The 26130-nt window shown below is 51.9% G+C and overlaps 4 protein-coding genes across 4 annotated transcripts; 2 read left to right on the forward strand and 2 right to left on the reverse strand.

Annotated features, from left to right (window-relative positions):
- Nucleotides 1–443: 443 nt before the first annotated feature.
- Nucleotides 444–8912, forward strand: ENH_00000990 (hypothetical protein, conserved; the record flags this gene model as incomplete). The annotated part of the gene is made up of 14 exons (XM_013578126.1): nucleotides 444–1210; nucleotides 1303–1469; nucleotides 1733–2202; nucleotides 2473–3261; nucleotides 3492–3893; nucleotides 4536–4702; nucleotides 5000–5108; nucleotides 5307–5466; nucleotides 5938–6103; nucleotides 6439–6619; nucleotides 6976–7149; nucleotides 7504–7585; nucleotides 8083–8369; nucleotides 8739–8912. The coding sequence occupies 14 exons, from the start codon at nucleotides 444–446 to the stop codon at nucleotides 8910–8912; spliced, it is 4095 nt and encodes a 1364-aa protein (XP_013433580.1).
- A 996-nt stretch (nucleotides 8913–9908) lies between these two features.
- Nucleotides 9909–12900, reverse strand: ENH_00001000 (hypothetical protein, conserved; the record flags this gene model as incomplete). Its single annotated transcript, XM_013578127.1, has 5 exons — nucleotides 9909–10396; nucleotides 10583–10807; nucleotides 11082–11222; nucleotides 11687–11848; nucleotides 12492–12900. 5 exons carry the CDS (start codon nucleotides 12898–12900, stop codon nucleotides 9909–9911), a joined length of 1425 nt encoding a protein of 474 aa, XP_013433581.1.
- Nucleotides 12901–17877: 4977 nt separating this feature from the next.
- On the forward strand, nucleotides 17878–21321 carry ENH_00001010 (TPR domain-containing protein, putative; the record flags this gene model as incomplete). The annotated part of the gene is made up of 1 exon (XM_013578128.1): nucleotides 17878–21321. The coding sequence occupies one exon, from the start codon at nucleotides 17878–17880 to the stop codon at nucleotides 21319–21321; it is 3444 nt and encodes a 1147-aa protein (XP_013433582.1).
- Nucleotides 21322–22801: 1480 nt separating this feature from the next.
- ENH_00001020 (nucleolar protein NOP5, putative) lies at nucleotides 22802–25961 on the reverse strand (the record flags this gene model as incomplete). The annotated part of the gene is made up of 7 exons (XM_013578129.1): nucleotides 22802–23010; nucleotides 23104–23322; nucleotides 23601–23799; nucleotides 24006–24185; nucleotides 24451–24638; nucleotides 25177–25275; nucleotides 25550–25961. The coding sequence occupies 7 exons, from the start codon at nucleotides 25959–25961 to the stop codon at nucleotides 22802–22804; spliced, it is 1506 nt and encodes a 501-aa protein (XP_013433583.1).
- Nucleotides 25962–26130: the final 169 nt, after the last annotated feature.

Here is a 26130-nt window from a genome sequence, read left to right on the forward strand (position 1 = left end):
TGACTTCCCTAGAAGTCTACTCACATTTCCTCTACTTTAAGTGTTCGGCGCAAAGTTGTGTCGGTTTTTGCGTAAAACTATCATAGATATTGGGCTCGAGATGTGCAGAAGTTTCGCAGATATAGGGCTGTTAATGTGCAAATTTTTGTTGGCTGTGATCGCCTGTCTGCGGCCCACCAGGAGCCAGCTCCACTGGAGCAACCACCATCATACTGTGTCTCTGCACCTCTTCTAAAGTAAACTGGCAGAGCCCTTAACTGTTGGCTTCTTTCTTTTTACGGGTTTCCCGTAACTTACTTCAAGAGTGCTACGCGTGCCTGTGGCAGCCCCGGCAAACGTCAGCACCACCACGCAACTGTTTTCCAACAGGGCATCCCCGGGACTGCTGCATTTTGTTTTCGTACCTTGTGTTTACACATAATTAAGCTCGAACTAAAGGTACGATGGACTCGGAAGGCAACATGGGGGATCCTCCGGGGCCCTCCGGACCTCCGACATTTGACAGCGGTTCATCTGTTACTCCGAAAGATGGGTCCCTCATGAATAATGGCACTGCACACAGGCCTGTCTATACAGAGGAGGGGGTGGTGCAGATGGTGTTCGTGCTGAACTCGCCCTCAACTTCAGTTCAGGGGGAGTCCTCAACCGCAGCTGCAAACAAGTACCTCACGGAGTTCCAGCGCGATCCCAGTGCATGGGGCATTTGCATCTCCATTCTTAACAAACACAGTCAACTTCAGCAACAGCGACAACAGCACCAACAGGAGCAGCCGTCAGTGTCATCTAGCTGTCATTCCCCAGAGGTTCTGCACTTTGCAGCTCAGACTCTCGCCGCTCAGGCTCGCGCAGGTTTCCCACAGCAGCTATCTGCGCTATTGTCTACGCATGGGTCTTCTGCCGCTGCATCTTCGTCCGTCTTTTGCGGCTCAGTGGAGTCGGCATCTCAGGTGTATGCCGAGCTTAGAGACGGTTTACTGCAGCTAGTGTTTGCTTTTAGAGATGCGCCGTTGCCGGTTCTGCGTCAGCTGTGTGTAGCTCTCTCTTCTGCGCTCATATTCGGGGCTTCTGCCGGCGATAGTGCTCCGGGAAGTGAACGGGGTCTTCAGCTGAACCCCGTTCTGCAAATGCTGGGACGTAGCGCGGGGACTGAGGGCTTCCTGCCTCTACTAGAGCTGCTGGTCTTTCTTCCCGAGGAGTTATGCACAAAAAGGTGAATGCAAATCTCGCAGTTGAGTGAGGCTCTTTGAAATGTACTGAACTTCAACAATTATGACCAAAGTCACGCTGTATCTGTCTCCGCAGGATCGCCTTGCCAGAGGATCGTCGGTTGCCTTACCTAGCCTGCTGCATTAGCAAAAACTCTGCTCAAGTTTTAGACGCCGTAGAGGCCATATTTGTGCATGCGCAGGCAGCGCATGATAGGTCAGGGCCTGAAGAGAGGTCGCATTGGCGGGCAGTACTGCATGGAGGTTAGTCATTGGCTCCCTCCATCCTCTGCAGTTGCTGTTTCTGTCTCTCACAATTGCAAAACAGCGTACACACGTGCCAAAGGTGCTGGCAGATTGTCACATAGTACAGCTGCTGCTGACGCATCTGCTTAATTTGCAGCAGCAGCAGCAGCGGCGAAGCAGACAATACCACCAGTAACAACACGTGAAATTGAGTCCTGTACAGTCCGCTCGCGTGCAGCCTAGGCAGACACAAGGTTGTGGGACTTCTTGCTGGTGCTCAGCTGTGAGAACTGTTCAATCATGGCTCTCGGCAACGTGCTGCTGGGTGCAGCAAGTGGTGACAGAGCAGAGGGGCCAACAGCACTTAGAGCAGCAGCAGGGACTCTGGGGCCCAGCTGCCGCTTTAGAAGCCTTGACACTCGGCTTGCAGCGCGTTTACAGAGGCAGCATCTTTGCTGCTCTTCTACGTGGGGTGATCTCGGATGACGTAGACACTTTGCAGCTATCTACAGAGTGCGTAGTGACTCTAATTGCTGCGGCTTCTATGCTGGAGGACTCAACAGCAGCAGCAGCAGCAGCAAGCGGCAACAGAGAGCCTGCAGGTGCAGATGGCCCCGCACAGCGAACAACCGCGGTAGACGGGGCGGAGGGAGGAAGCGGCGGTGAGGCGACAGTTAGCAGAACTCTGATTGCTGCTATTGTCAGGGCCTACGGCAACGGCTGCTCCGCGGCACTAGCTGCAGCAAGAGGCGTAAGAGGATTTATTTGCATGCCCTGTCAGGCCTGACAAGCAGCGTTACCTGCCGCTGCGATTACTATGCCGGCCTGTGAAATGTCTTTTCACCCAGGATGTTCGTTTCCCCCAGGATGTACTACGCACAAATTTGCCCAGTCTGCTAAAGTATTATCTCCTGTACTACACGAGCATGTACCGTGCCCCATAGTGCCTTAATACTTGTTGTGTTGTAGCTTACTGTAACGCCACAAGCATAGGCCCAGTCTCATCTGTGCTGCGCTGCAGCAACCGCGTGGCATCGCTGCATTTGACATAGAAAGACTGCAAGTATTCGCACTGGGCTTGACGGAGTTGGCGAAGTCGCAGATTCCTCGCCTGCTAGTAGACTTGGCGGAGGCAGAAGCACGCCTGACGGAGGGTGTTTTCAGCTCCAGCAGCAGCAACAACAGTGGTAGCAACAACAGCGGGAGTGCTAACGAGGAGGCCGCTGTTGCGCTGGAGCCCGCGGTGGAGACGATTTGTGAGCTCTCAAAGGCCCTGCTGGAGCATCCCTCATACGAAGTCAAAGATCTCGGTGTCTCCTTTTTCCGCAATCTCCTCAACCACGTACTGGTACTGGTAGAAGAAGAACGACGGCTTAGTGCGTGGCGGGACCATCTTCGTGGCGAAGCAGCAGCCGCAGCCGCTGCCGATGCTGATGCTGCTGCAGGCCGCAGTCTTGGAGCAGTAGCAGTCCCAACAGGCGACCCCGCTAGTGCACTAATTGAAGTAGAAAAGAGGTACGAACGCAACATGGACGCCCTAGCCCTCCGAGAGCCCTTGCTCTCTCGGATTTTCCAGCCGTTTGCTGAAGCAGCAGTGCGGCAGCTAAGGCCGCCTCTGGGGTCATTATTAAGGGAAGAACTCGAGTTCGATACATGGCAAGGCTTCAGATCAGAGGTCGCCGCCACAGTTACAGAGGCCGCTGTGTTGCTGGACATTGATAAACCCTGCAGCGCAACATCAGCGCAGCTCCTGGCGCTACTCAGAGACTCGCAGGCAAGGGGGAACAAGGCGTTCATATCTCGGCGTTTTGTGTTCTTTCTATTGGCCTACTGATGCCGTTACGATACAGCCATCTGTTTGCTTTTCTGTGTTCTACTTGTTTGCTCCTGTGATCTCTTCCTCGTTTAACGTGTGCTTTTGTCTTCGTTTATGGCTTTCAACGCGTCTTTCTCCGTATTGCCTTTTTATTTGCATTGTTTTCCACGGTGGTGGGGCAAAAGTGTCACTTTGCAGCATGTGTCCTTCCGTTTTCGTCGCAGACTGCGTCAGGGTTTGAGGGTTTGCTGGAGATAGAAGCTCGACTTTTTTTTGTCTCAACAATTGCCAACCGCATTCGGCTGGCAGTTCCTGCTGGAGGGGACACGGGAGACAGCAGCGCGGGAAGCCAAGCGGGGCCCTGCACGGACCCAAGACGTGACAGTTTTGTCCTGCAACTACTGCAGCTTCTGCCGCAGCTGGCTTTCCCCGCCTCCCCACGGGACTCAGCCGCCCCTTCTGTAGACATAACCGAAGCGGAGGCTCTCACTCTTTTCCTACTTGCAGCTATTGCGAGGGCGATCTCTTGGCTTTCTAATCGTATTGTACCGCAGCATCCTGAAATGTTTTCGCCTCTCTTTTCTCTCCTCTTTTCTCAGGGTTTACAGTTTGTCGCCTCACTGCCGGTAAGTATCCTGGTATATCTCTCCCACGTCATCTGTATACCTTCCTGCGGGCTTGTATACGTGCATATTGTTCATATGAAACGTTCATGTTTGTCTGCACATGCACATTTATATTTCATATCTTTTTATTTCCTGAGTGTGAATTATCATGTCTCTTCGGCATATTTGTGTTGCCGTGCTTCTCTGTTTCTTCGAAACGTCAAAAGTCTTTCTCTCCCTTGAAGGCAGCGCTGAGCATGTAGGTCTGCATTGCGTTTCTTCATGAGCGCCTTTTTAGCAAGAGAGTGCACAATCTAGTGGTAACTGTGTGGATAGACTTGGCGGAACTGAATGGAAAGTACTGCAAGTGCAAGCCCTTCTGCGCTGTAGTTTCTGTTTGAGGGCCTTAGCTTGTTTCGCTTCCGTTCATTCGTTTGTCTCAGCATTACTTGTAATTGCAAGGGATGTTTGCTGTGGTTAGTCGTTTCGATCATTTCCAGATGCCTTAATTGCCGTGTTTGCTTCAACAAAAAACAGGCATCAAACTGTCTTTGCTGTGGTGCGCATGATTGCCTAAAACGCTCGTATGCATATGCGGCGCTGGATTTCACGGCTTTTGTTTACTTCGCGTGCATGCATTATATATGCGTTACCTGCCTGCAGGAAGCACCAAAGGATTCGAACGTGGCTCTGCTGCGTCAGTCTACCGAGGCCCTGTTGGTAGAGGGCATTTCATCACTTGTTGCTGCTGCTGCTGACTTCATTCCTTCCCCAGGAAGGGAAGAGGACGTGCATGCGCTTCTTAACGCTCTCATCGGCGCTTTCTCCAGGTAGGACCAGAGCTTGCCACCCGCAACACGCCATACGGTCCTCTCAAGTAGCCTCGGCATGCCGCCGTCAGACGCATAGAAACCATTTGTCAGGGTGGCTTTTAGGTGGGAGAGCCGGCACGCACTCAGATTGACGGCTGTGCATGCTTAGGACAAGCCGGCTGCCTTTTAAGTGGGAGCGTTGACATTATCTGTCTCTTGAAATGGCGCGTCCCCGGCTTGCATCACGTTCTTGGTGAACTGTACAGTCAAGCGTTAATTGCTTTTCGATGTGGAATTGACCTGATTTGCCTTCAGACCCGGACTCAGTCTTGACAATAGTTCATTGCTCGTCCACACAGCAGGCTATGTCATCTCTTGTCTTGACGCTCCCCGCATTCGTCAGCTTTTTGCTCAGCTCTTACAGGTAACTGCGGATCGCTTTGTTTCATTTTCAATCCCTTTGGATTTTTCCCCGAAAAGTGCCTATGGCCTGTGGGCGTCGATGTCATCGATAGTTATGCGGTTGCTCGAGAGTCCTGTCACGGTCATACAAGCGCCCGCTGGGGCTATGACTAAAATTTAGGGGCTGTGAATGTGCGTGCATTCGCATGCGTGCATGCAGTCACTCGGTGGGGAGCTAGAGCGGTCCCTTTCCGATCCTCGGTGTCCAAGCGGCACCCTTAAGCGAACTATGGCGCTATTTTTCTCGGCTATTCAATCTGTTCAGCCCGCAGAGGACTACGCCCCTCCTCCCCCATCGCAAGCTTTTGAGCCTCTTAGCCGTAAACACAGTCCTACACGCATGCACACGCACCTCATACTTGCTTGAAGTCACGTATAAAACATTAAGACGGATAGGCTGGAGAAGATGCACACTAACACTGGCTCAGACACGCGAACTCAATGAGCGGCACGGAGACGGAGACAGACTTACCGTTACAGAACCACAGAATTATGGTGCAGACGAGATAGGTTATCAGTAAACACACCGGATATTTTGTTCCGCGTAAAGTGGATATGCATGACTGGGTGGCATCAACCTGGAGCACTGCATCCACGTGGCTGGTAACCTAATCAGCTAATGGAAGAGTCACCCGCAATTGCTGCCCGCTGGCGATCGCCGTGTGCTCTTCATAGTTATTTTTCGCGCGCTTTTCATTTTCGTTCCCTCTACTCACGACTGCGTGCCTTTGTTGGCTCCTTGAAGGTAGCTGTGTATCTGAATTAAGTGGGCTGCGGAGTGTTGCTTGCAGCGCGGAGCCCTTACCGGCACCCTGTTTTGGATGCTGTAGATGGAAACTGGCCGGTCATACAGAAGGCTATGTTGGATGGCCCTCGCACTGAATTCCTTTACGAGGTCTCCTGTTACGCACTTGTGGCTCTGTGTGCAAACTGCAGGGCCCACATACCTCGCTACCGGTGCGCCGGGACTAGAGCTGTTGAGTTTCATTTTTGATGCTCTGTGCGGTGTCATGCTGTAAATTAGGTCACGCAGCGTGTGTCTAAGGTACTGCCAAGAGATTAGCCAAATAAGCGGTGCGGCCGCTGCTCAGAAAAAGTTCTTGCGTGGGGTTTGCATTGGTGTGAGATGACAGTGCCCATCTCACCCTGAAGTATCGTCATACTTATATCTCAAGTTTGTGTAAGCATTTGGATTCACATATTGGCCCTTGCTGTTATCTCTCATTGTTCCCTGTTAGTGTGTCTGTCTTCCTGTGCAATTTCCTTGTGCTGCCTGTGCTTCGCGTCCTCAGGATATTTTATTCATTTCTACATGCACTCTCCCGCACATTCGCGGAGTCACCCACTGTGTACCACTTGGGCGCCCTGCGGTCTCTACAGGGCATCTTCTCAAACGCCCAAGAAGACTGCGTCCGCCGAGCTGTCGCTGCGGCGCTGGAAGGGTGCGTGGGGTTTATCCTAGAGAAGATTAAGGTGAGTGAACGCACCACTTTCTCCCCCACGTGGCGCACCACCACAGCAATATCAAGTGCAGTTGATGCTGCAGTCCGTGCGGTGCAAGCTTGCATGCTTCTGGCTTCGTGCCCCTGCGTTTTCATTCCGGTCCCTGCGAAGTTTGATCCCTTTTAGAGTCAACCACGCGGCTTATTCTAGTCTCCCTTGCCTGCTTCCCATCGCATCGATTCAGCACATCAGAGCTCTGTTGTGCGCACTGTTCTGGGTGGCTTCGCTAAGATGCCGTGTGTGCGTTATCTGCTGCTTGCTGCCCCGCGTCTTTTGGAGTTGTGTTGCACCCACTTTGTTTTTCCGTTTTTTTCTCTGTGTCTAAGACGTTGGGTGAAAATTACATGTACAGCCAGCCAGACCTTGTAGGCATTTCGGTCGACTGCGTCAACGTGGCGCTGCTCCATCCCCTCAGCGCCCAGGTGATTCTCTCGTCGAATTGGTTCGAGACCCTCTGCGTAGTCGCCATTAAGTATACCCCCACGTGCCATCACCCCAAGGTACCTACGCGGCTTTCATAGCAAAAATACGTACAGCGTACAAATTTATGCCATTGATGTGAGTGCAGCATAAGTGTACATGATATATAAGAAGGGGCGGTCTGCGTGCAGTGAGCATGCTTGTGTTTGCTGTAGCGTGTACCTCACAGGTGCACACTCTCTAAACTGTATGGCACATTTACAATGTAAAAATCTGTGCATAGTATTCTATATCAAACGTTCTGGATAGCTGGGACAGCCATTTGCCCTAAAAAGAGTCAGGAACTATAGGCAGGATGGACACAAAAGCCATGGGAGGCAACTATCGAAGCGGTTGCTGCACTTTCTTACCAGTTACTGTCTTTACTTCTGTAGGTGCTGCACACCTTTATGGTTTTCCTATCACGTATTGCTGCGTGGGTCGACCCTCCCTCCATCCTTCACAGCTACCAGATTGGTGAGCTTAATCGCTTTCAAACGTGGAGTCAGCAGAAATCCATTAAATGAAGTTGGCTGTGTACGCCTTTGTATCCTATTCCCACGGCATACGTTGCGAAAGGCTTTCGCACATTCAGTAGTCACTCTGGACCTTACGTTCTTCACTGCACCCTAGCTTTGTATACGATCCGCACATACTTCAGTTTCCGGGCGGGCACATCCTAATTGTCCTCACAGCCCACAGCCAGCGTGTGCACGGCATACTGTACGCAATCGCAGAAGTCGTTCTGAACGTGAAGCTTGTGGTTAATAGTTCGGCGTTTAGAGCCCAAGTGTGTACAAATATATTGCAACACTACTGCACGCCGTGGTCTTGTTATTGGCCGCCCAGCCACGCATCTTCTGCGCGGTGCAGTCCTGTTATCGTACCACCTTGCATTTTTGTTTGTATCCAGTTTGCATTCGCTTTGGCGCACTCCTGTCTTGTTGACATTCTGTGGGGTCCTTTGTGTTCAGGGGAGCCAATCCCATGGCTGAGTCAGGTAGCGGAGGAGACGTCGACCGCGGTCTTATCTCTTCTGACACGGCCATTCCCTCCAAACAACACGGCACCCTTATTGTTGCAGCTACGACAGCAAGATACGTTCCTGTCGAAGGCCCTTGCTGCGATTATTCTGGCACTCACCAGCGTGCATGCAGCCCCACAGTCCTGGATAGGCAATGCAGCGCAGGCCCTCCTTCCTCTACTCAGGCACACCGTGCTGGAGGGGCCTACTAAGTTGGCGCTTGAGAACGCAGTGCAAGTACGACCAGTTCCAGAAGCCGGCAGCTGCTGCAATCTTTGCTGTTACTGCAGCCACAGTGTCCGTTTTCCTTCATCTTTCCGTACTCCTGGTGCTGCTGTCATGATTCGTTGCTGTCTTTCCAAAGGTTTCTACTTGATGGAGCATGTTGCTCCTGCGCAGCTTCTGCTTTTAGTGCCTCTTCATACAGCTGGAGTGTGCAGCCCCTTTTTCTCTGATGTTGCTTCAACAAATCGCGGGTACTTTGCGTGTGTTGTTGATATGTTTTCCCGTGCCTTGTATGCTTTTCGCGATGCTGTACCCTTGCGTTTGATTTTGTTTTTAGACCTGTATAGTGCGTTTGTGGTCCCGTTTTGCTCTTGTATGCAGGCACTAGACAGCAACATAATGGACGAGCAGCGCAAGAGGGACTTTTGCCGGCGCTGTTCGGGTGCGCTTTCGGTGCGGGATATGTGCCTGCTGCTGCAGCAGACGGCGGACGACACCAAAGCCTCATACGTTCGCAACAGCTTTGCTTCCAGGGGATCGGCGAGGGCCCTCTGAGAAAAGCCGATGCTGTCGCAGGTCTCTCGAGTGTACAAGCAGCTGAACTCATCCCCTTCCTGCACGCTTCTCACGTACATTGCTGCTGCTTGCAGTTGAACAGCTGCAGCATAACAGCACTTACAGCTTGCTTGCTGCTGCAGCGCAAAGCTGCTGCTGCAGCGCGAGCAGTGCATTTTGATACTATTTGCATCGCAGCGTCGGGCCTATTTTTAAAGGACTAGGGCTTTGAGCTGGAAGTATGTCCAAAGCTGGCGGCTCAGGACCATGCATCAGGGTTTATTGCGTGTCCCAGTCAGTGGTGCGTGTCCATGTTCGTTCGTGTCTCACTGCATTATAGAAGCAGCTACACATACTATTCAATTTGCGGAGATGACGACAGCTCAGGCACAAGGCGTAGTGCTCGATTCGGCGCGGCTTGTCGACGGAGTCTGTTCCAACCCCCACTGCAGCAGCCCCAAGTTCCTGTCGCTTGAGCAGCAACGGAGCCGCTTGTCCGCTTCGACTGCTGGTGAGTGCTAGCGACCGAGTCCATTGCTGCCACTAGCGAACTGATGCCGCAACTAAATGTCGCATGTAGCTAACGCCCGAAACACACAACTGGCTGGTAAATTGATTCTTAGCCCATATGCCACCAAGCTAAACTCGCTCAGCTTGACGGTAGACCAAGGTGGACAAAAAGTGCGGGCAGGCAACTGGCTGGTAACCACAGTTCTAGCCAGAAACACGTGCGACTGCTCATCATTTGGCTCAAATCGAAAACAGCCTGGGACTCAAACTCCTTGATAGGCAGCCAGCAAAGTAAATAGCGAACAACGGCGAGACCCCCCTAGCCTGTTAGCTGCACACATGCTGGGCATTCTCGGAAGTTCTGAGCTCCACACGCAGAAAACTTTTTCGCCGGTTAATTAGTGTTAGCCTGTCGGCTGCACACCTATTATTATGAATACGGGCGGCAGCTGCAGTGACAGTTGCGGCTTCGAGGCCAAAGTCCCACTACTGCTGCATGCCTTGTATGTTGGGATACTTCTGCTGCTGTGTTGTGGAAGTAGCAACACCCGCAGCAGCAGCGTTTGCCTGCGAGCTCGCTAAATATTGCTGCTGGTAATGGTGCATGTACAGCTGCGGCATCAGGGCGGCTGTGATCTGCTGCATGTACGGGTTATTCGCAGCGGCAGCTGCAGTGGTGGCCGGCAACGCGGCAGCAGCAGCTGCTGCTGCAGCAGTGTTAAGTGAGGCTTGGGTGCCGTAGGGACTTGAAACCTCAGCTCGGCTTCCCGATGTTGTTGTGGAAGATGTAAGCGGCCACTGGGGCACAGCTGCCTGCTGAAGCAGCTGCTGCTGCAACTGCTGTTGTAGCTGCTGCTGGTACTGAGACCCTCCCAATGGCAGCTGCTGAAGGTGCTGCGGTGGTAAAATCCCCCCCCCACCAAGCTGCTGCTGTTTCCTTGACTCCGAAGCTACAGAAACAAAGGTCACTTGGCCTGAAAACCTCAGCAGCAAGCTAACACCTCCTTTCATGCAACAACAGTAGCAGCGAAAAAAACGAAGGTCCAGCCAACACTTTGAATGGCAATTACAATGGCAGCAGTATCGCCATCAGAAACGGCTACGGCGCAAAAAATGCACGGCAGAAGGTGGAAACCAGGAGCTATTGAGTATTATCTTACCATCAATAACTCGCTGTGCCTGCGACGCCGCCTTCATGAGCGCCTCTGGGTCCTCAAATACAACAAATCCATAGCCCTTGGAGGAGCCGTCCCTATTGCGCACTATCGCTGTCTCCCTCACAGTACCGAAACCCTCAAACTCTTGCTTAAGGCGACGTTCGTCACAAGTATCGGGTACGTTCCGCACAAACAAACGGCATCCTTGGTTGGGACCCAAGAATGCCCCTGCACAGACACATGGGCCTAACCACCGGCACAGCCATTAGTCCCACTCTATCCAGGTTGCTGTTAGACTGCGAAGGGTAGTTCGCTCTACTGCTGAAAGTAGAAACTGAGCTGAGCAACTACACATACGAGAGAAACCACGAGAGCAACGTGTGAAACAGCTACATGCGTAAGAAACCACTAGAAATGCAAACAGAACGTAGGCCTGTACTGTCAGAGGCAAAAACACAAATCCAATACAAACCACGAAGCAGACACGAACAAAAAGACGCACGTTTCATGGCCGCGCCTTGGTCTTGCTGCGACGCCAGCTTTATGCTGAGAGGTCGGCCATCTATTGTCACCTCCGACTGGAGAACGCGGGCCACGTCTCCCATAGACTTATATGTCACAAATGCGAAGCCCTTGTTCAGCCCTGATGAACACATAGAAATTAAATGAGCAACCATGGTATAAGCACCACCAAACACACGGGCAACAACAAAAAATGTCCCAAACACAAATATAGAGATTGGAGGGACCCGCTGAAACGGCAGTTACAATAAGACAACATTTGGCGCAACGTTAGAAAACAAAAAAAAAGCGCGCGCGCACCAAGAGCCAAACAATTCCAAAGCAGAGAACAACAAGACTACAGAACAGGCAAATCACTATGGCGTACAGCCCCATCCCCAAAATGAAATTACGCTCGAGCCCAGGTTGCTACTTGCCCATTAGACGTATCCGTGCTTTTCTTGCAATCTGATTGCTGCCCCACATCTGTTTTTACTGCCGTCTCAACTTTCAGTCATGCACTACATGTCGTTTAACGGCCTGTTCAATTACTGCTGCATCGATTTGCCATTAGCGCATACACGAGCTTGAAGTACTGTCTTGTACCTGTATTCCTATCAATAACTAATTTAAAGTCTTCGATTGGCCCATACGCCTCCACAGTTTGCCTGAGAGAGACTTCGGTGGCTGTATATGGCACATTGCGTATCATCAAACGACGGCTGCTGGGATCGGCCTCTATGAGGGCGTAAAGGGCGTTTTCAACAGCTGCAGCGGCACAAACGGATACAGACACAGAACTGACCATTTACTAACAATAGGATGTGGCACCCCCATATATGTGCGAGTATTGAAAAACATAGGAGGTGCATATACACAGAACCACACACCCACATGCATATGCGTATGCAGCCAGGCTCCTTTCCGCATACGCCCCTACAAATGCGCCCCAAAAAAAACATGTCCTATCACGGTTGCTATTGCTGTTCCCCAAGCTTCCCCCGCATGGGCTGCGGAAGCCCCCAACCTTGGTCTCTACTATCATGAGCCAAGCAAACGACACAGCGAATGCAAACAACCAACAAAAGCGGGTGCGCACGTAAGAGTACACCTGACGCCGACAGGCCCTGAACTAGTCACCCCACCATTTCCCGCATTCGCAAAAGCCCGACACGAACTCACGCACGCCTCAATGCTGTTACGCAAGTATCTACTGAGGTGAGACCGAACTCCATGCATCGACCTCTTCTCCGTTAGCACTCACAATTTCCAGGGACCCTCACCGTGTCTACTCGCATTGCCTGCATTTACTCGTTTACCGCAGGAATGCATGCAACCTGTCAAGGCATACTTTTCCCCAGACATTCATGTTAGTACTTATTTTCAAAACTCTTTCCATATATGTATTTACCGGGGTAATGTGAGCACGCCCTCGCTAGCAGCATTTTGAGTTGTTCCTTAGTTAGAGAGTCTGTGGCTCTCTTTAGTCTCTCTGCTGTCGCCTCATCTATTTGGGGCAATTCCTCGGGGGCTTTACGCTTGCGGCAGGGCAGGATGCCACTGGCCAAGCCCTCAGCTATGCTGTTCGGTGCTGGCTCTCCCTGTGGGCTCACACCCGTACTGCTGCTGCTGCTGCTGGCTGCCGCAGCTGGGCTGGCAGCAGCAGCAGCTGCTGCTGCTGCTGCTGCCGCTGCAACAGCAGCCGCAGCTTTCTCGTCGCCACCTTCCAGACCCCAGTGCTGCTGCTGATCGTGTTGCGGTGCTGCTACACCCTCAGCAGCAGCAGCACCAGCTATTATGTTCCCCTCTCCTGTCGACATGGCGTCTAGAGCTTTCCCCCTTAAGGTAGGGCCTTTGCTGGTTGCTACTGAGGCTATGTAGCCAGTTTACGTTTGCTACAGCAGCCAGGCACCGCAAACAGCTGCAAATGCACCAGCGGCAGCAGCAGATACTTCGAGGCCAGGAAGACAGCAGCAGCAGCAGCTGCAGCAGCAAAAGGTCAAAACGGCCGAAGAGATGCAGCAACAACAACGCCAGAACCAGCAGCAGAAACAGCAATAGCAGCTGGCGGTCTACTGATGCACGGGCGGCTGCGCGACGGGCAGAACAGGCCGTCTTGAAGAAGAGGCAGCAGCAACAGCACAAGCACCTAGTGAGGGGAGCCAAATTGGGGCGACCACGAGGCGCTTGATTCGCTGTACATGCGCCCCAACGGCAATCCAATTTTTCTGAGGCAGCAGGCAACGCCAAGCGCGTGCAACAGCAGCCGGCCTCAGAACAACAGCAAAACACAGCCGAACAGCAGCCAAAGCAGCAGCAGCTAGCAAAGCAGCGACAGCCGTTTCGTGCTGCTGCGTAGCAGCGGCAGGAAGAAAGTGGGGGGGCAAGAGAGAAAGGGTTCCCGGTATTGCGTGATTTCGGTCCCCAGACCAAATTAATCCTATTCTTCCAATTAAGAAGATAAAAAATCAGAAATAAGTTGATGTTGGGAAGCAGGCGTTGCATCGCAGCAGTCGATGTGGGGCTTCCCGCTGCGACACCTGCAGCGCCGGTCACATCCCCTCACTCACTGCATGCAACATGTGGCCGGTGTATTGTTGGGGTCCATACTTCAACGAGAGTTACATGCATCTATTTCCATTCATGAAACATTTTGTTGTAGTACAGTATTTTAGTCTCTTCTTCTCCATTTCCAATGATACACAGACAAGGCACCGAAACGTCCAAGCTCGAGGATGGGCCGCCGGTCCGAATCGTCTAGAGGTTAGGACAACACGTTGTGGCCGTGTAAACCCAGGTTCGATTCCTGGTTCGGACAATTTCTCTTTTTTCAGAGCGAATTCATGTTTTGGATCAAGTATTCAGCCTGAAAGGCTGCATTACGCAGGTTGCATTCGGTTCTTGCTATACCGGGTGGAAGGACTGTATGGATGCAGGACCGCACGCATTCAGCGAACAATCGTAGCGGTTGTACATGCGAACGAGCATTACTGTTTGGAGCACTTCGAGGCATATTCGGCAGGCGTTGTGCCTTCGTTCATATACGAATTGCTTAGGCACAGCAGGAATTGTGGAAATTGGGAGCACACTGTAGGTCTACGTACAGTTCAGCGTTCTCCCCCAGAGCAGCTGCAACCAGACTACACAACTCCAGCGTGTGAGAATTCCGCTAAACGAATGCGCAGGCACCAGCAGTGGCCACCAAAATTTTTGTTTGCATCACCGGCAGCATGAGTACTGGAAGAGTTGAACCTACCATGAACCTTGAGTACGGAATATAAGAACATCATTTCCGCTATAACGGCATCGTGTAAAGGCTAGCAGTGGCAGAGAATAGTGATTTTTTACTGCTAGCTGTGGGGTGCAGGGCTTCACATGGCTCAACGAACGCGACTTGTAGGTTGCACTGCGCCACCAGCATGTGGTGTATCCCCTTTAGGCAGCAGTGTATGTACTCCAAGGGACGGAACAGCAATCACTCCGCGCCATTCAGCTGGCCCCCGCGATCAGCACTTCCAGGCACCCAACAGCCCGCGAGAAGGCTCTCGCTATTCTTGTGGTGGCTGAGGCACCGGGGCAAAAGGAAAAGGCATCGCCTGCTTGCATTTCTCCTTACACACGAATAACCGGCATTCGCAGTTCAAGTGCTGTGTAAGTTGTGCCTGTGGGCATTGACATGCAGGATGGCAACTCGGTGAAGTGCTAAGTTTCACCAGTGCCTTATCTGCAGTGCCTTGTCTGCCTCTTCTGCACTCCTTAGAAGGTTGGTTAGAATGCCTATAGAATTGGCATTTACTCCTCTCCCAAAGCATGCGTTTCAGGTCTCTCTCCCAAACTACATAAAATCCACCCCATAAATATGGCAGTTGGCCCTGTCAGAAGTAATGTGGGAAACGGCCTACCGAGCAGCAAGGCCGGGCATATCTTGAAAAATGGGGTTAAGTAATGCAATAAGCAGTTGATACTAAAATAAAAGGGCTGTTTGCCCTAAGGTATAAATTAGGAACGAGCTTCCCAAAAAGGTAGCTTCTAAGATCTCTTGAGTGGTCCTAAAGAGCTCATTCTTGTCTTGGACACAATTCGCTCGTTCTTGAACGTACCGCCGTTAATCCAACTGTAGCGTACAGAACTACAATGTAGCCCGGTAACTATCTTCAGGACCGCATAGTTCCGCATACGTAGATTGGCCTAGTAACTGCCAACAATCAGCATCCAAAGGCGCATATTCCTCCGGTAATTAGGCACAGTGAGTTCTGCCGTTAGTTCCGGGTGTCGGTGGCAAAAGGCAGCCGAAGCCGCAGTGCGCAGCACGGCCATGCGGGGAGAGAGATGCATTTGGGTAGAGACAATTTGGAATTGATCGAAAGTGCTGTTCGAACCCTTCTAGCATTTGTAAGGTGTCTGTACTGAGTACAGCCAAAAAATGAACTTTTGCAGCCACGAAGAAGGAAACGAATAAAGGCTACACTGTGCTACGCTTACTACACCGGCCCTTGTTGGGAAAGGTCAAATCGTTTGAGCGGTGGTTTCCCGGCGATGAATGACAGGCTGAGCTAACAAGGTGATGACCTGTGCTAGGTACACACTTCGTCCACAGCTTGCAGCGAGTAAATAACCACAAATAGTATTGCTAGCACTTAGAGATACATTGTCCATAAATGCAATGAACTTCATCATAACCACTACTAATCGCGAGGCCTTTTATTTGCCCATATTGCTGTGCGCATTAGCTCTCAGGGTTAAGTGCCGCAGCAATCGGAAATTCGTTCGTGTTGAAGGACGAGAAATATGTAGGGAAGAACGACATAGCATCTATATGCTACCAAAGACATGAGCTTACAAAGCAGATTGAGGAGCTACGTGAACGTTCAAAGGGCTGCAAAGTTGTCACTAGAGCCTGAGGCCCCAGTCCGATCCATAAGGTGCTTAGATGCCCCATTTTTATTGCGTACTGCTCCAAAATACTGAAGGAAGATCGTAACGCTTGCTTGGTCGCGCTTACATTATTCATCCAAGGGCTGCAGCGGTACATAGTCCCAGGTCGCTATTTTCCACCAGCCTGATGAGCCTCCTTATCAAAATTATAGCGACACATTACATTTTTGAAAGAAAAGTGTTATTTTTTTCTTTTGTAAGAGCTGCCGCTCAGGAATCAGCCCACTGACCTAGAGCCCGTTTTCCATGCTTTTTTGGATTCCCCTTTCCCTGTATATCCAATCTAGCAGAGGTAAAAGGCTTCCACCGATTGACGTTGGTTCGTCCACCAGCAGGGGTGGGGCTGTCCACACTTTCAGCACACTGAAGGAGGCGAAAGGGTCGAGCGGCAGAAGAAAATTGCATCTGGCCAGTATAATGAATTTCGCGCGGACTAGGCCAACAAAATGTGCTTACTAGAAAGTAGGTGCCCTGTATGACAGCCAGTTACGCAGTGGCGGTCGGAGCTAAGCAACGGGTACAGAATTGTGGGGATTGATACTGCTTCGGCCAAGCTCAAGCGGTCGGTTCCCCTTGCACATATTCTTCAAAGAAAGGTGTCCTCCTGGTATAGGCCGCTAATAATACTAAGAGCCATTTCTGTCATTTCGTAGCCAGGGCTGAGCCTGGCTGCTCTCACGTTGCGTTCAGAGCTCGAGACCAAAAACTTCGGGGACCTGCTGCGGGTGCATGCTAACGATTAAAACATTGCAGCATAAACCAGTAAAACGTGGACGGAAACGTCGAGAATGCATCACAGCAGGTCGAGGATTCTAAGGCTTATCTGTAGGACTGGAAAGTGTTGCTAGCAGCTACGCAACACCATGGTCTCTCATAGTAAAGTTCACGCCGGCCAGTCCCTCCCTCACCATTTCGCATAGATTTTCGCTTCATGTATAACAGGATTAGAGCTGCATATCCAGAGATTGAAGGCGTCACTTTTGCGGAGCGCTTTCTCAGCTAGTGTCATTGGGCTCAGCTCCTCCATTCGATGTTCATCACACCGTGGGAATTTTGTACAAGAGAACTAAAGAAGCATTGTACAAGATTTAGGCTACACATGACACTTTGAAACGACTTATTGCGAATGGCAGAACACACGCCACCAGCTGGAGCTGCAGCAGCTGCAGCAGAAGGGAGCAGCCGCAGCAGCCTCAGCAGCCTCGCTATTGCTGATGCTGCTGCCGACAGATCTGATGTGTCTAGCCCAACAATGGGATGCGTCCTCCTTCGAAAATCGAATATTCCGCCGACCAATAAAATACCAAGAATAGAGAAAGTCAATAAAGAAGCTTATCTCAGGAATCCGTGGCGGTGTTACTGTTTAATCGCTTAACGCTGCATGGCCTCCAGGCTCCGGCAGTGAATTTGCGGAACGAGAACTGAAGTGGATGGGCAGCGCATGAGGTGTCCCTTTTTTGCTTAAGGGCGAGGGCAGAAGACAGTAAATTAGTTTTTGTGTCGTCTTTCTTCTGAGCGCTTATTGAGGCTAGCACGCAGCTATGTAGCAGGCAGTGGCCTGAGTTGCAGCAACTTAAAACCGCAGCGAGCGGGCAAGCGATGAGGTGGTGGAATCTTGGCAACCCTGCTACGAGTCTGTGTTGTGGTTTACTTCTTTCAAAAGATAGACAATTAGCCATTTTGCCCAATACTCGCTGCCGTCGCTGCTTCTTCCAATCGGCTTGCGCCTTGGGGGACTTGCTTCAACAGCAGCCGCAGGGGCAGGAACTGCAACGGGCTTCTCGCGCTACTGGATGTAGAGATCGTCTTTGTTTCCGAAAAGGCGTTTTACGTCTTCTGCAAATCGAGGCTTCAACACTGTGATGGCTTCTCTCCGTGCGGTCACCGGGATTGGTGCAGCTGCTTCTTCAGAACCCGCAGCAGCAGCAGCAGCAGGGAATCTGTCAGCTGCTGCTGTGAATGATATCAAAGATGAGGGAAACCGTTTGTTTAAGGAGGGGGACTTGGCGGGGGCCTCTGCAGCCTACACTCGCGTTATAGACGCCTGCACAACAGCAACTGCAAAGGGAGTTCAAGCAAATGATGCGGTGGAGAATCCATTGCAGGAGGTGTTGGCTGCTGCTTATTGCAATCGTTCTATGTGTCGGCTAAAGCAGCAAGACTACAAAGGGGCAGAGACGGACAGCCGGGCTGCGCTGCGGCTGCAGCCCAATTACCCGAAAGCCCTTTACAGACAGGCCCTCTCGCTACGGTTGCTGGGGGACTACGGCGCTGCGGCTGAAGCCCTCGGCCGGCTGCTTCGGCTGGATCCCCGCAATAAGGAGGGGGCCCAGCTACTTCAATTGCTGCGGGAGACTCTAAAGCAGAAGGAGCAGCAGCAGGCGGACAGCAACATGCCTTCGGCCCTGCTAGAGACAGCGCTGAATGCAGACGAGACGGAGACCAAAAGGAGGCAAGCTTTTGCGCGCTTAGGGCAGATGGTTCAGCAGAGGGAGACGCTGCAAGAGGCCGTAGCAAAGGAGGGACTGCTGCAAAGACTAGCACTGTTTCTGAAGCAGCAAAACGGGAAAACACAAGCCGTCCCTGCAGCAAAAGCAACAGTTGCTGCTGAAGATGATTCAGCAGATGGGCTGGCAAAAGCTTCCCCCGACATTCCTGCTGCAGCTGCTGTCCCGGCTTCTGTTGAAGCAGCAGGGTGGGAGTTGCTAGCGGCTTTGGTTCAGTTCAGTCCGCTGGGTCTTTCTGACACTGACAGCAGCAGCAAAAACAGAAAGAGCGGCCAGGACCACTTGTTGCTCTCCGTTGATGAGCCCCTGGTGATCCCCTCACGCGTTCGCCTCTGTCGCGAAGCTCTGCGCAATATCTGGCGCTCTGAAGACTTTCTTTTGGCCTTCAGGAGACTTCAGAAGCAGGGCTTACTACCACCCCCCAGCGACAGCAACGGCAACGTGGACAGTCGCCACTGGCGCGGCTTGTGTTGTGTGTGTTTGCTGCGTGCCTTTGCCTACCTGAAGCAAAGTGAGGCAGACTCATTTGAACATGACTCTTCTTTCCTTACTGCGGTTGCTGCTGCTCTAGATTGCAGCGAGGCTCCCCAGCTGCAGGTGGCTGCGCTGCAAGCGCTTGCAGCCGTGGCAGACGCAAGGAGGCGCCTGGGCCTGAAGGCCAAGGCCCTAACACTGAGACACGGGATCGAAAGATCCATGGAGGCAGCCCTCACATTGCTCTCGGCAGCAACAGACGCCAAAGAATGCGGGACGGGCTCGCAGGAGCAGCAGCAACAGCAGAAGCAGCAGCTACTTACTCTTGAACGTAACGTGGAATTGGTGGTTGTATCTCTCTTCAGGCTTCTAGGGGACCGTGAGAGGGCAGAGGCCGACAGAGTGGACATTCAGAGGCTCGCTGACCAGTTGCTGGCGCCTTTTCTTTCTCATTGCTGCAGCAAAAATAGCAGCAAGCAGGCGGAGACCTACGTAGGCCTTAAGGCGCTGCTATTCCTAATGACTGCTGACAGAGACAGCGCGAGGGATTTCATCCTCCAAGGCTCTCTCCTGCCTCACATCTTGTCAGCAGCAACGGGAGAAGCAGCCGCAGGAGCGGGGCTAGCGGGCACACTGCAGCAGCAACAACAACAGCAGGTGGGTACCGCGCTGCTGCTGCACTGTCTTGACTACGTGGAGCTGAGGCAGAAGCTGTTGGATGAGGACGGGATGAACACCATCCTGCAGCTGCTCAGAGAAAGAGACAGAGGAGACCCCCTAACGGCAAAACTGGCAGTGGCCCTCGCCCGTGTTTGCGTTCACAGCGCAGCAGTCAGGCAGGAGGTGCTGGAGCAAGTCGATTTCACGAACTTGCTACAGGAACTCTTGGTACAAATGCTGCAGAAGCAGCAGCAAAAGCAGCAGGGCTTGGATAATGACCTTGGTGTTTGTGTTCTTGAGCTTTTCTTCTTTTTGAGCCTTCATGCTGAGTTTAAGGATAAATTGTTGCACCTCGGCAAGTCTCCAGACGGGCAAAAGGATCTTATAGACACTCTATTACAAGTAGGCAGCCAGTTCTGCAACAGCAGCACCGACAGCAGCCGAAAGGGCAGCGGCAGCAACAGCAGTCTGCCTCGCTATCTGTTGTGTGGAGGCCTGTGCAACTTGCTGCGGTCTCGGGAGGACAAGGACCGCATGCGCCGTCGGGGGTCCCGCGGGAACCCGGGCGGCGTTGACCTTGATGAGAGCCAACTGGAGGCTCTGGAAGCCCTCTACAGCTCTTTGCCTGCGGAGGCAAAGCCTGTGGCAAACGGCGAGGTGGATTTAGGGGACGAATCCAACGTACGCACACTCCGTGAGCTGCTGCTGCAGCGGGGTGCGGTGAAGCTGCTGGTACGGGCCTGCACAGCCAAGCCCCTGCCTTCTGCAAATGTGCTTTTGGCAGCTGGCAAGGCTTTTCGCCTCCTTGCAAAAAACGAGAAGGCGAGGGGAGTTATGGTGAGGGAAGGGGCCCTGCGGGCCTTGCTGACGGCCATTGGGGCTTTGAAGGGATCCCCAGAGGACCAGCAGGACCTGCAGCAAGCAGCAGCACAACTGTGCATCTCTGTGGATCCATCCCTTTTCAGCTACAGCGAGGCGCTTGACGCGGTGCCGGCCGTTTTGCCGCTGCTGCAGCACGGGCATGAGCTACTGCAGTACGAGGGGGCCCTCGCACTGACTAACCTGCTGAGTGTCAGCGAGGAGCTGCGGCTGCGGGCATTCGCCGGGGGCGCCTGGCGGAAGCTGGCTGAACTGATATTCACCGACAACGATTTGCTGCGGGCAGCAGCACTGGAAGGTTGGTGCAACTTGGCGAGCAGCGAGAAGGTGCAGCTTGACTTGGGAGACAAGACAGAAGGCAATGCAGATGTACAGGACCTAAAGCTGCTGCTGGCGTTTTGCAGGGAGACAGAAAACAAAAGAGCGCAGCAAGCGGCAGCAGGGGCACTTGCCACATTACTCAACAACTCAAAAATCGCCAAGGCACTGCCCACCTACAGCAACTACGGCAACCTGCTGGAGGCCCTGGAAGAGGCGGAGCAGGACGAGGGGCCCCTGCTGGACCGGCTGCTTGCCTGTCTTTTCAACATATGGGCAGAAGAAGCTTCGACGGACGAAGAAAAAGAGACGAAAAAACAAGTTTTTGAAGCAGTGAACAAGCATAAGGATAAATTGAAGGGGCTTGCAGCAAAACTGGCCCAACAAATGCTTGCTGCCAACGAGAATAGCAATCACAAACCACAAGTACAAGATTCAACAGCGTCCGCAGGGAATGCCTCGAACTAAGTGCGGCCTATTCTTCTCTGGCGGTTGCAGCAGCAGCAACTGCTGCTCCTGCATTTTTTTGTGTGTTGTGTGGCTTTTGCTTTGTGTAGTACTCTGTCTTGGGGCGCATGCACACAGTTCCCTGCTTTTGGCTTCGATGTGCGGAGTTGTTAGCGCAGCCTGTGCAAGCTCTCGTCGAATTGTACACAGACAAATGCCGACTTCGGGCTTTTGGGGCTGCTGGTCGGTCCATGCTTCTGCTGCCTTGCCTTTTTTTCCCAGTTTGACACGAACCAGACACAGCGGCTCGTCTTTTAAAATAACTATGTTGAAGGGCGCTCTCTACGTGCAGACAGCCTTAGAGCTTTACTTTCTCCACCATAGAGCTAGAACTGAGCGAAGTAGCTTCGGCAGGTGCAGTGCGCAAGGTCTACTGGACGCAAGTACACGTAACTGCGGCATCAGCAAAGAATTCCGGACAGCAGCTGCTGCCTTAGGAAGAGGCAAGCGACGATGAAGCGTGAGCTTATTCCCTTTGAGAATCATACACGAGCAGAAGCACCGGCAGATCTACATAATCGGGTTCTAGTGAGCATTGTTCGTAGAGCTGTCCTGCTATAAGGGCAGCGGAAGACGCCCTTGAGCATGTGTATTAATGGAGACAACGTTCGTGTCTCACTTTGCCCCTCTTTTTGTTTCTTCTAATAGACAAGAACAGCTGCGAGGGGCTCCGCGTAGCTAACGCGCTGGTGTGGGATCTATGTACAACTTGCAGGGAGCTCCGGTGGAACCTAGGCATGTAATACCTCTGCAATGGCAAACCGGTGCGAACCGAAGTCCCAGCAATCACAGACGAACCGATTCAGCCCCCAATCTAAGTTCTAAACAGAAAAGGCGCATCCTGCCTCACTGGGCCTGCCTAAGCCGTTTGCGTGTACAAGGGGTACGCGTTTCGCTGGGAGGAATTTGCAGCGTCTGCTGCTATAGGAAACAAAATCTATGCTATGCAGAATGTACAAGGGACAATCTCATGCTAATGTGGGGTTAACGGATGATTAACTACATAGCGCAACGAAGTTTCCATTCACAACTCCAATGATTACCCAAATGGGGACGGAGCTGTAATCGACACAAACGCTTGGCCTTGTGGAGTCTCTGGCCCCAGCGAGTGCAGCACATGCAGCATCCACACAGAAACCGCCATGATCTTACGAGTACCGCACTTTTGGAGCACTGTTGAATAAACGCCTAGACGGTCTGCGGCCCTTGCAAGCCATCTTAGGTACATGAAGTTCACCAACATTGGTATTGACGTCGCGCGACAGCACCAAGGGCGACTCACACCTGCAGTTAATGCTACCCGTCTTCCATTGCTCACCTGCTGCTGCTCTTGCTTCCGCAGCAGCAGATTAACTAGGTGGAGTCCCTTCGACTCATTAAGGCCTCCGATCCTGCCAGGTTTCACAAAAAAGAGTCCCTTGAAGCAAAAGACGCCCTGAGATTAGGCTTCCGTCTCCGTTTTTACTTTCTTCTTTTTCTTCTGCGGCTCTGTCTCGCCGCTATCCCCGTTCATATGCCTCTTTTGCTTTGATCCCACCGCTGCCTTATCGACTGTATCTGTCGACACGTCATATTTCTTAGGCATGCCATTGGTTTCCCTGTGAGGCTCATAGCGCTGAAACGCAGGCTTGCTCGGAGGTTTAGGGCCACCTGCACCACACACATGCGCCGAACCTCAGAAGTAGACCTAAAACCCTAAAATGCAAATCAAAAGACCTGGCTAACGTGTACGGGGAGACGCACTGCCTGCTAACTGCTGTTCCAGCTGCTCAAGGCGGTTCTCCACGTAGCGTCTGCATGCAATTGCCACTGTCGGCTCTGTGGGACCTTGCGGTGCAGCAGCACTGTTGCCATTTGCTGCTGCTCCTCCTGCTGCTGCTGCAGCTACTTCTGCGGCCTCTGTCAGCGCGTCCACCCGCACGCAAAGAGACAGTTTTGCCGCCAGGACTCGTGATATCTTCCCTGCAAATGAACACAAGAAAGAGCAAAGGCCAACAAGGACGATCATACAATGCATAGTGAGCAGCTGCGAGTATAACACTGCAGACCACGATAACGGCGCAGAAAGAGATAATTGACAATGCGCAAAAGAAGAGGCCGGGAAAAAAACACAACAGAAATGAAATGCGATGGGATAAAACTAACACAAGAGCGGAATGAAAAAAACAGGTGAGGAAGGAAATGCAGCACCCGATCACGGCAACAACGTGGTCAGCGGCAGTCGTCTTGTGGCTGCTCACCTTTGAGCTTAGGCGTGGCTTGGCCGACCAATGCTGCATGATAAATGATGCCGTATTTGGGGGTGTTTGACTTCGTCTTCAGGGCCCTGAAAAGAGCCTTTTCGGCCCCTAGGATCTGGATAGTGGACGCAGGCTGTTTAGATAGTGACAGCAGACTGCCGCTGTGAGCCATCAGACGCGCGCCAATCACCTCACCCACCTAAAACAGAGAGGAGAAAAGGCCTTATGGCTTAGATTAAATATCGAAGCAGCGACTCTGCAACGATCAGCGAGTCGACGAACCGTCGCTATACTCCTATTTCTCAACAACTCATATCCCTGCTCATGCCGTTCATTTTGTCTTCTTCTGCCTTTGCTAGTATCTGTTTCTGCTCATCCGTCAATGTGCAAGAGCAATATACTGACCATATGCGTTAGATTCGGAGCTACTGCCCTCATTCGGAGCTTCAGGTACTCTGCCAGGTTCGCTCTGTACTCTACGAGCTCTTCAACTCTGCATGCCAACGAGGTGATATGCTGCAGATCCTCCTCTGTCATTTCGGTGCCCATAGAAGTCTCCGCGCTCATGCGCACCTCCGCGCATATCTGCAAGAGAATGAAATACAAATACGCAACTCAATTCGATGGCTACACAGCTGATGGATAAAAAGCTGAACAAATGCAATTCGAATGGAATGGATACTTCAAAATGGTGCAACGACTGCAGCAAAAATCCGCGCGACACCGAATATTGGTATAGGCAAAGGCACGGAGAATGCTACGACCCAGGATTTGCTGGTTGAGAGCTCGGCATGCAGTTGTCTGGTGCCCAGTCCAGAAATCCGAGGTGTACTCGTCGTGGCCCACTCACCTCATCAGGTATTAATGCTTCTATATCTGCGTTCTTCGCGTTGGTCCTGAAACCGATTTTTTGTACGACTCTTGCGTAGACTAAATTGTCAGTAACAATTTTCGAGAGCTCCGGAAAGTGCCACCCGTACCACTCCTTCAACCGCATCGCGAAGTTGTTCAACTCGCGGTCCATGTCATCGAGGAGAGCTTAGAACCACAACAAAGCAATGTGTACATGTGCTGTTCATAAAGAAAATCAGCAGAACTCGGTAGAAATGCAAATTAAACATAAGGCATCCAAAAGGACAAACAAACCGTCCGCAGAGGAAATGTAGCCGAAACAGCATCTGACACGCGGCAAAGACGGCCAGCGGCAAAAGTGATGAGAGAGAGGGCACGACATGAAAGGGCGGGAGCCCACGGAGATTGTGGGGAACCAGCAAACAAAGCGCGGAGTGTGAAGAGCAAGTGGGAAATCGTAGGACTCAAAGTCATGGTCGGGAGCAGATGGAAATTACAAAAGCAAAGCGAAAGTCACACACAAGTAGAAGAGCAGACAGGGGGACGAAGACGAAGCATTCCAAGGTAACGAGAATATACAACAAAAGGCAAAGGTGCAAACTGCCAAAAACGGCGTCCAGGAGGAACGTATACAGAGGCAAACGCAGTGCCGAAACGAAGAATCATACAAGACGGGATCAGAAAAGCCAAAATGTCAGCAATACGGAAGTAGGGAGCAGCTTACCAACAGCCTGGATGATCATGGTGTCTAATTTCTCAGGACTGAATCGAAGCTTGAACCGATTTAACGAATGCGATAATGACATGGCCATTTGCTGACGATCTGCAGACAATACCCCCGAAAACTTCAACATTAAGTAGTGGAAGAAGTGAGCTGCATGTGAGCTGCATGTGCCATTGTATGTGCTCTGCTTTAATGTCTAAGCCCTCTGTCCTGAAGCGTAAGTACTAACTTGCATCGCGGGGCAAAAAAGACCACAAGATACAAAACAGGCTCTCCCAGCCGCGCAGCCCACGAGAGGATATACCACTGCACAGTTTATAGAAGCCGAAAGAATGAACTGGCTCGCTTAGATCCGATCAAAACTTCAAGTTACCTTTCTCGTCGATGCCATCAAGCAACTCCGCGATGTGCTGTCTGATGCCTCTAAGTATTTCATGAGTCTGCGGTGAGAATAAAATTTCCGCGTTGAATTTGCTTTTGATTGCAGACCCTAGATTTTTATCGGCAACCAGCAGTTTGGCCGCCTCACCCTCTGCAGCCAGTTGCTTCTTCAGGAAGCGTCGGAGGCCCTTGCCCATATTCCCATCTATCAGAGCTAGCGTTTCTTCTGTGGCTTGCTTGTTGTCTTTGAAGCGAGAAAACGCATGCAACTCTATAATGTTTTTCGTTTTTTCGGCGGAGTTGAACGCCTCCTGCAAGCTCTCCACGTCCTTCACCTCCAACAGGCTCCCATTCCGCACGCGGAATAAGGCAAAGCCCGCGGCCGTCTCCAATAAAGCCAACATATTCACCAAACCAGCCCGAAGCCGCAGACCCCAAGGCGTGAAACCTGAACCTGAAGCCTGCGGCTCCGATCCCCTTGAAACAACTGCAGCTCCGATGTGTTGCAGGGGCTCCCTTTCCTAGAGAAGAAGCCGATTCTGCGAGCAAAAGCCCCAAACCTTAAACTTGTAA

Source organism: Eimeria necatrix, genomic scaffold (assembly GCF_000499385.1).
Source record: "Eimeria necatrix Houghton genomic scaffold, Enh_scaff102, whole genome shotgun sequence".
NCBI lineage: Eukaryota > Apicomplexa > Conoidasida > Eucoccidiorida > Eimeriidae > Eimeria > Eimeria necatrix.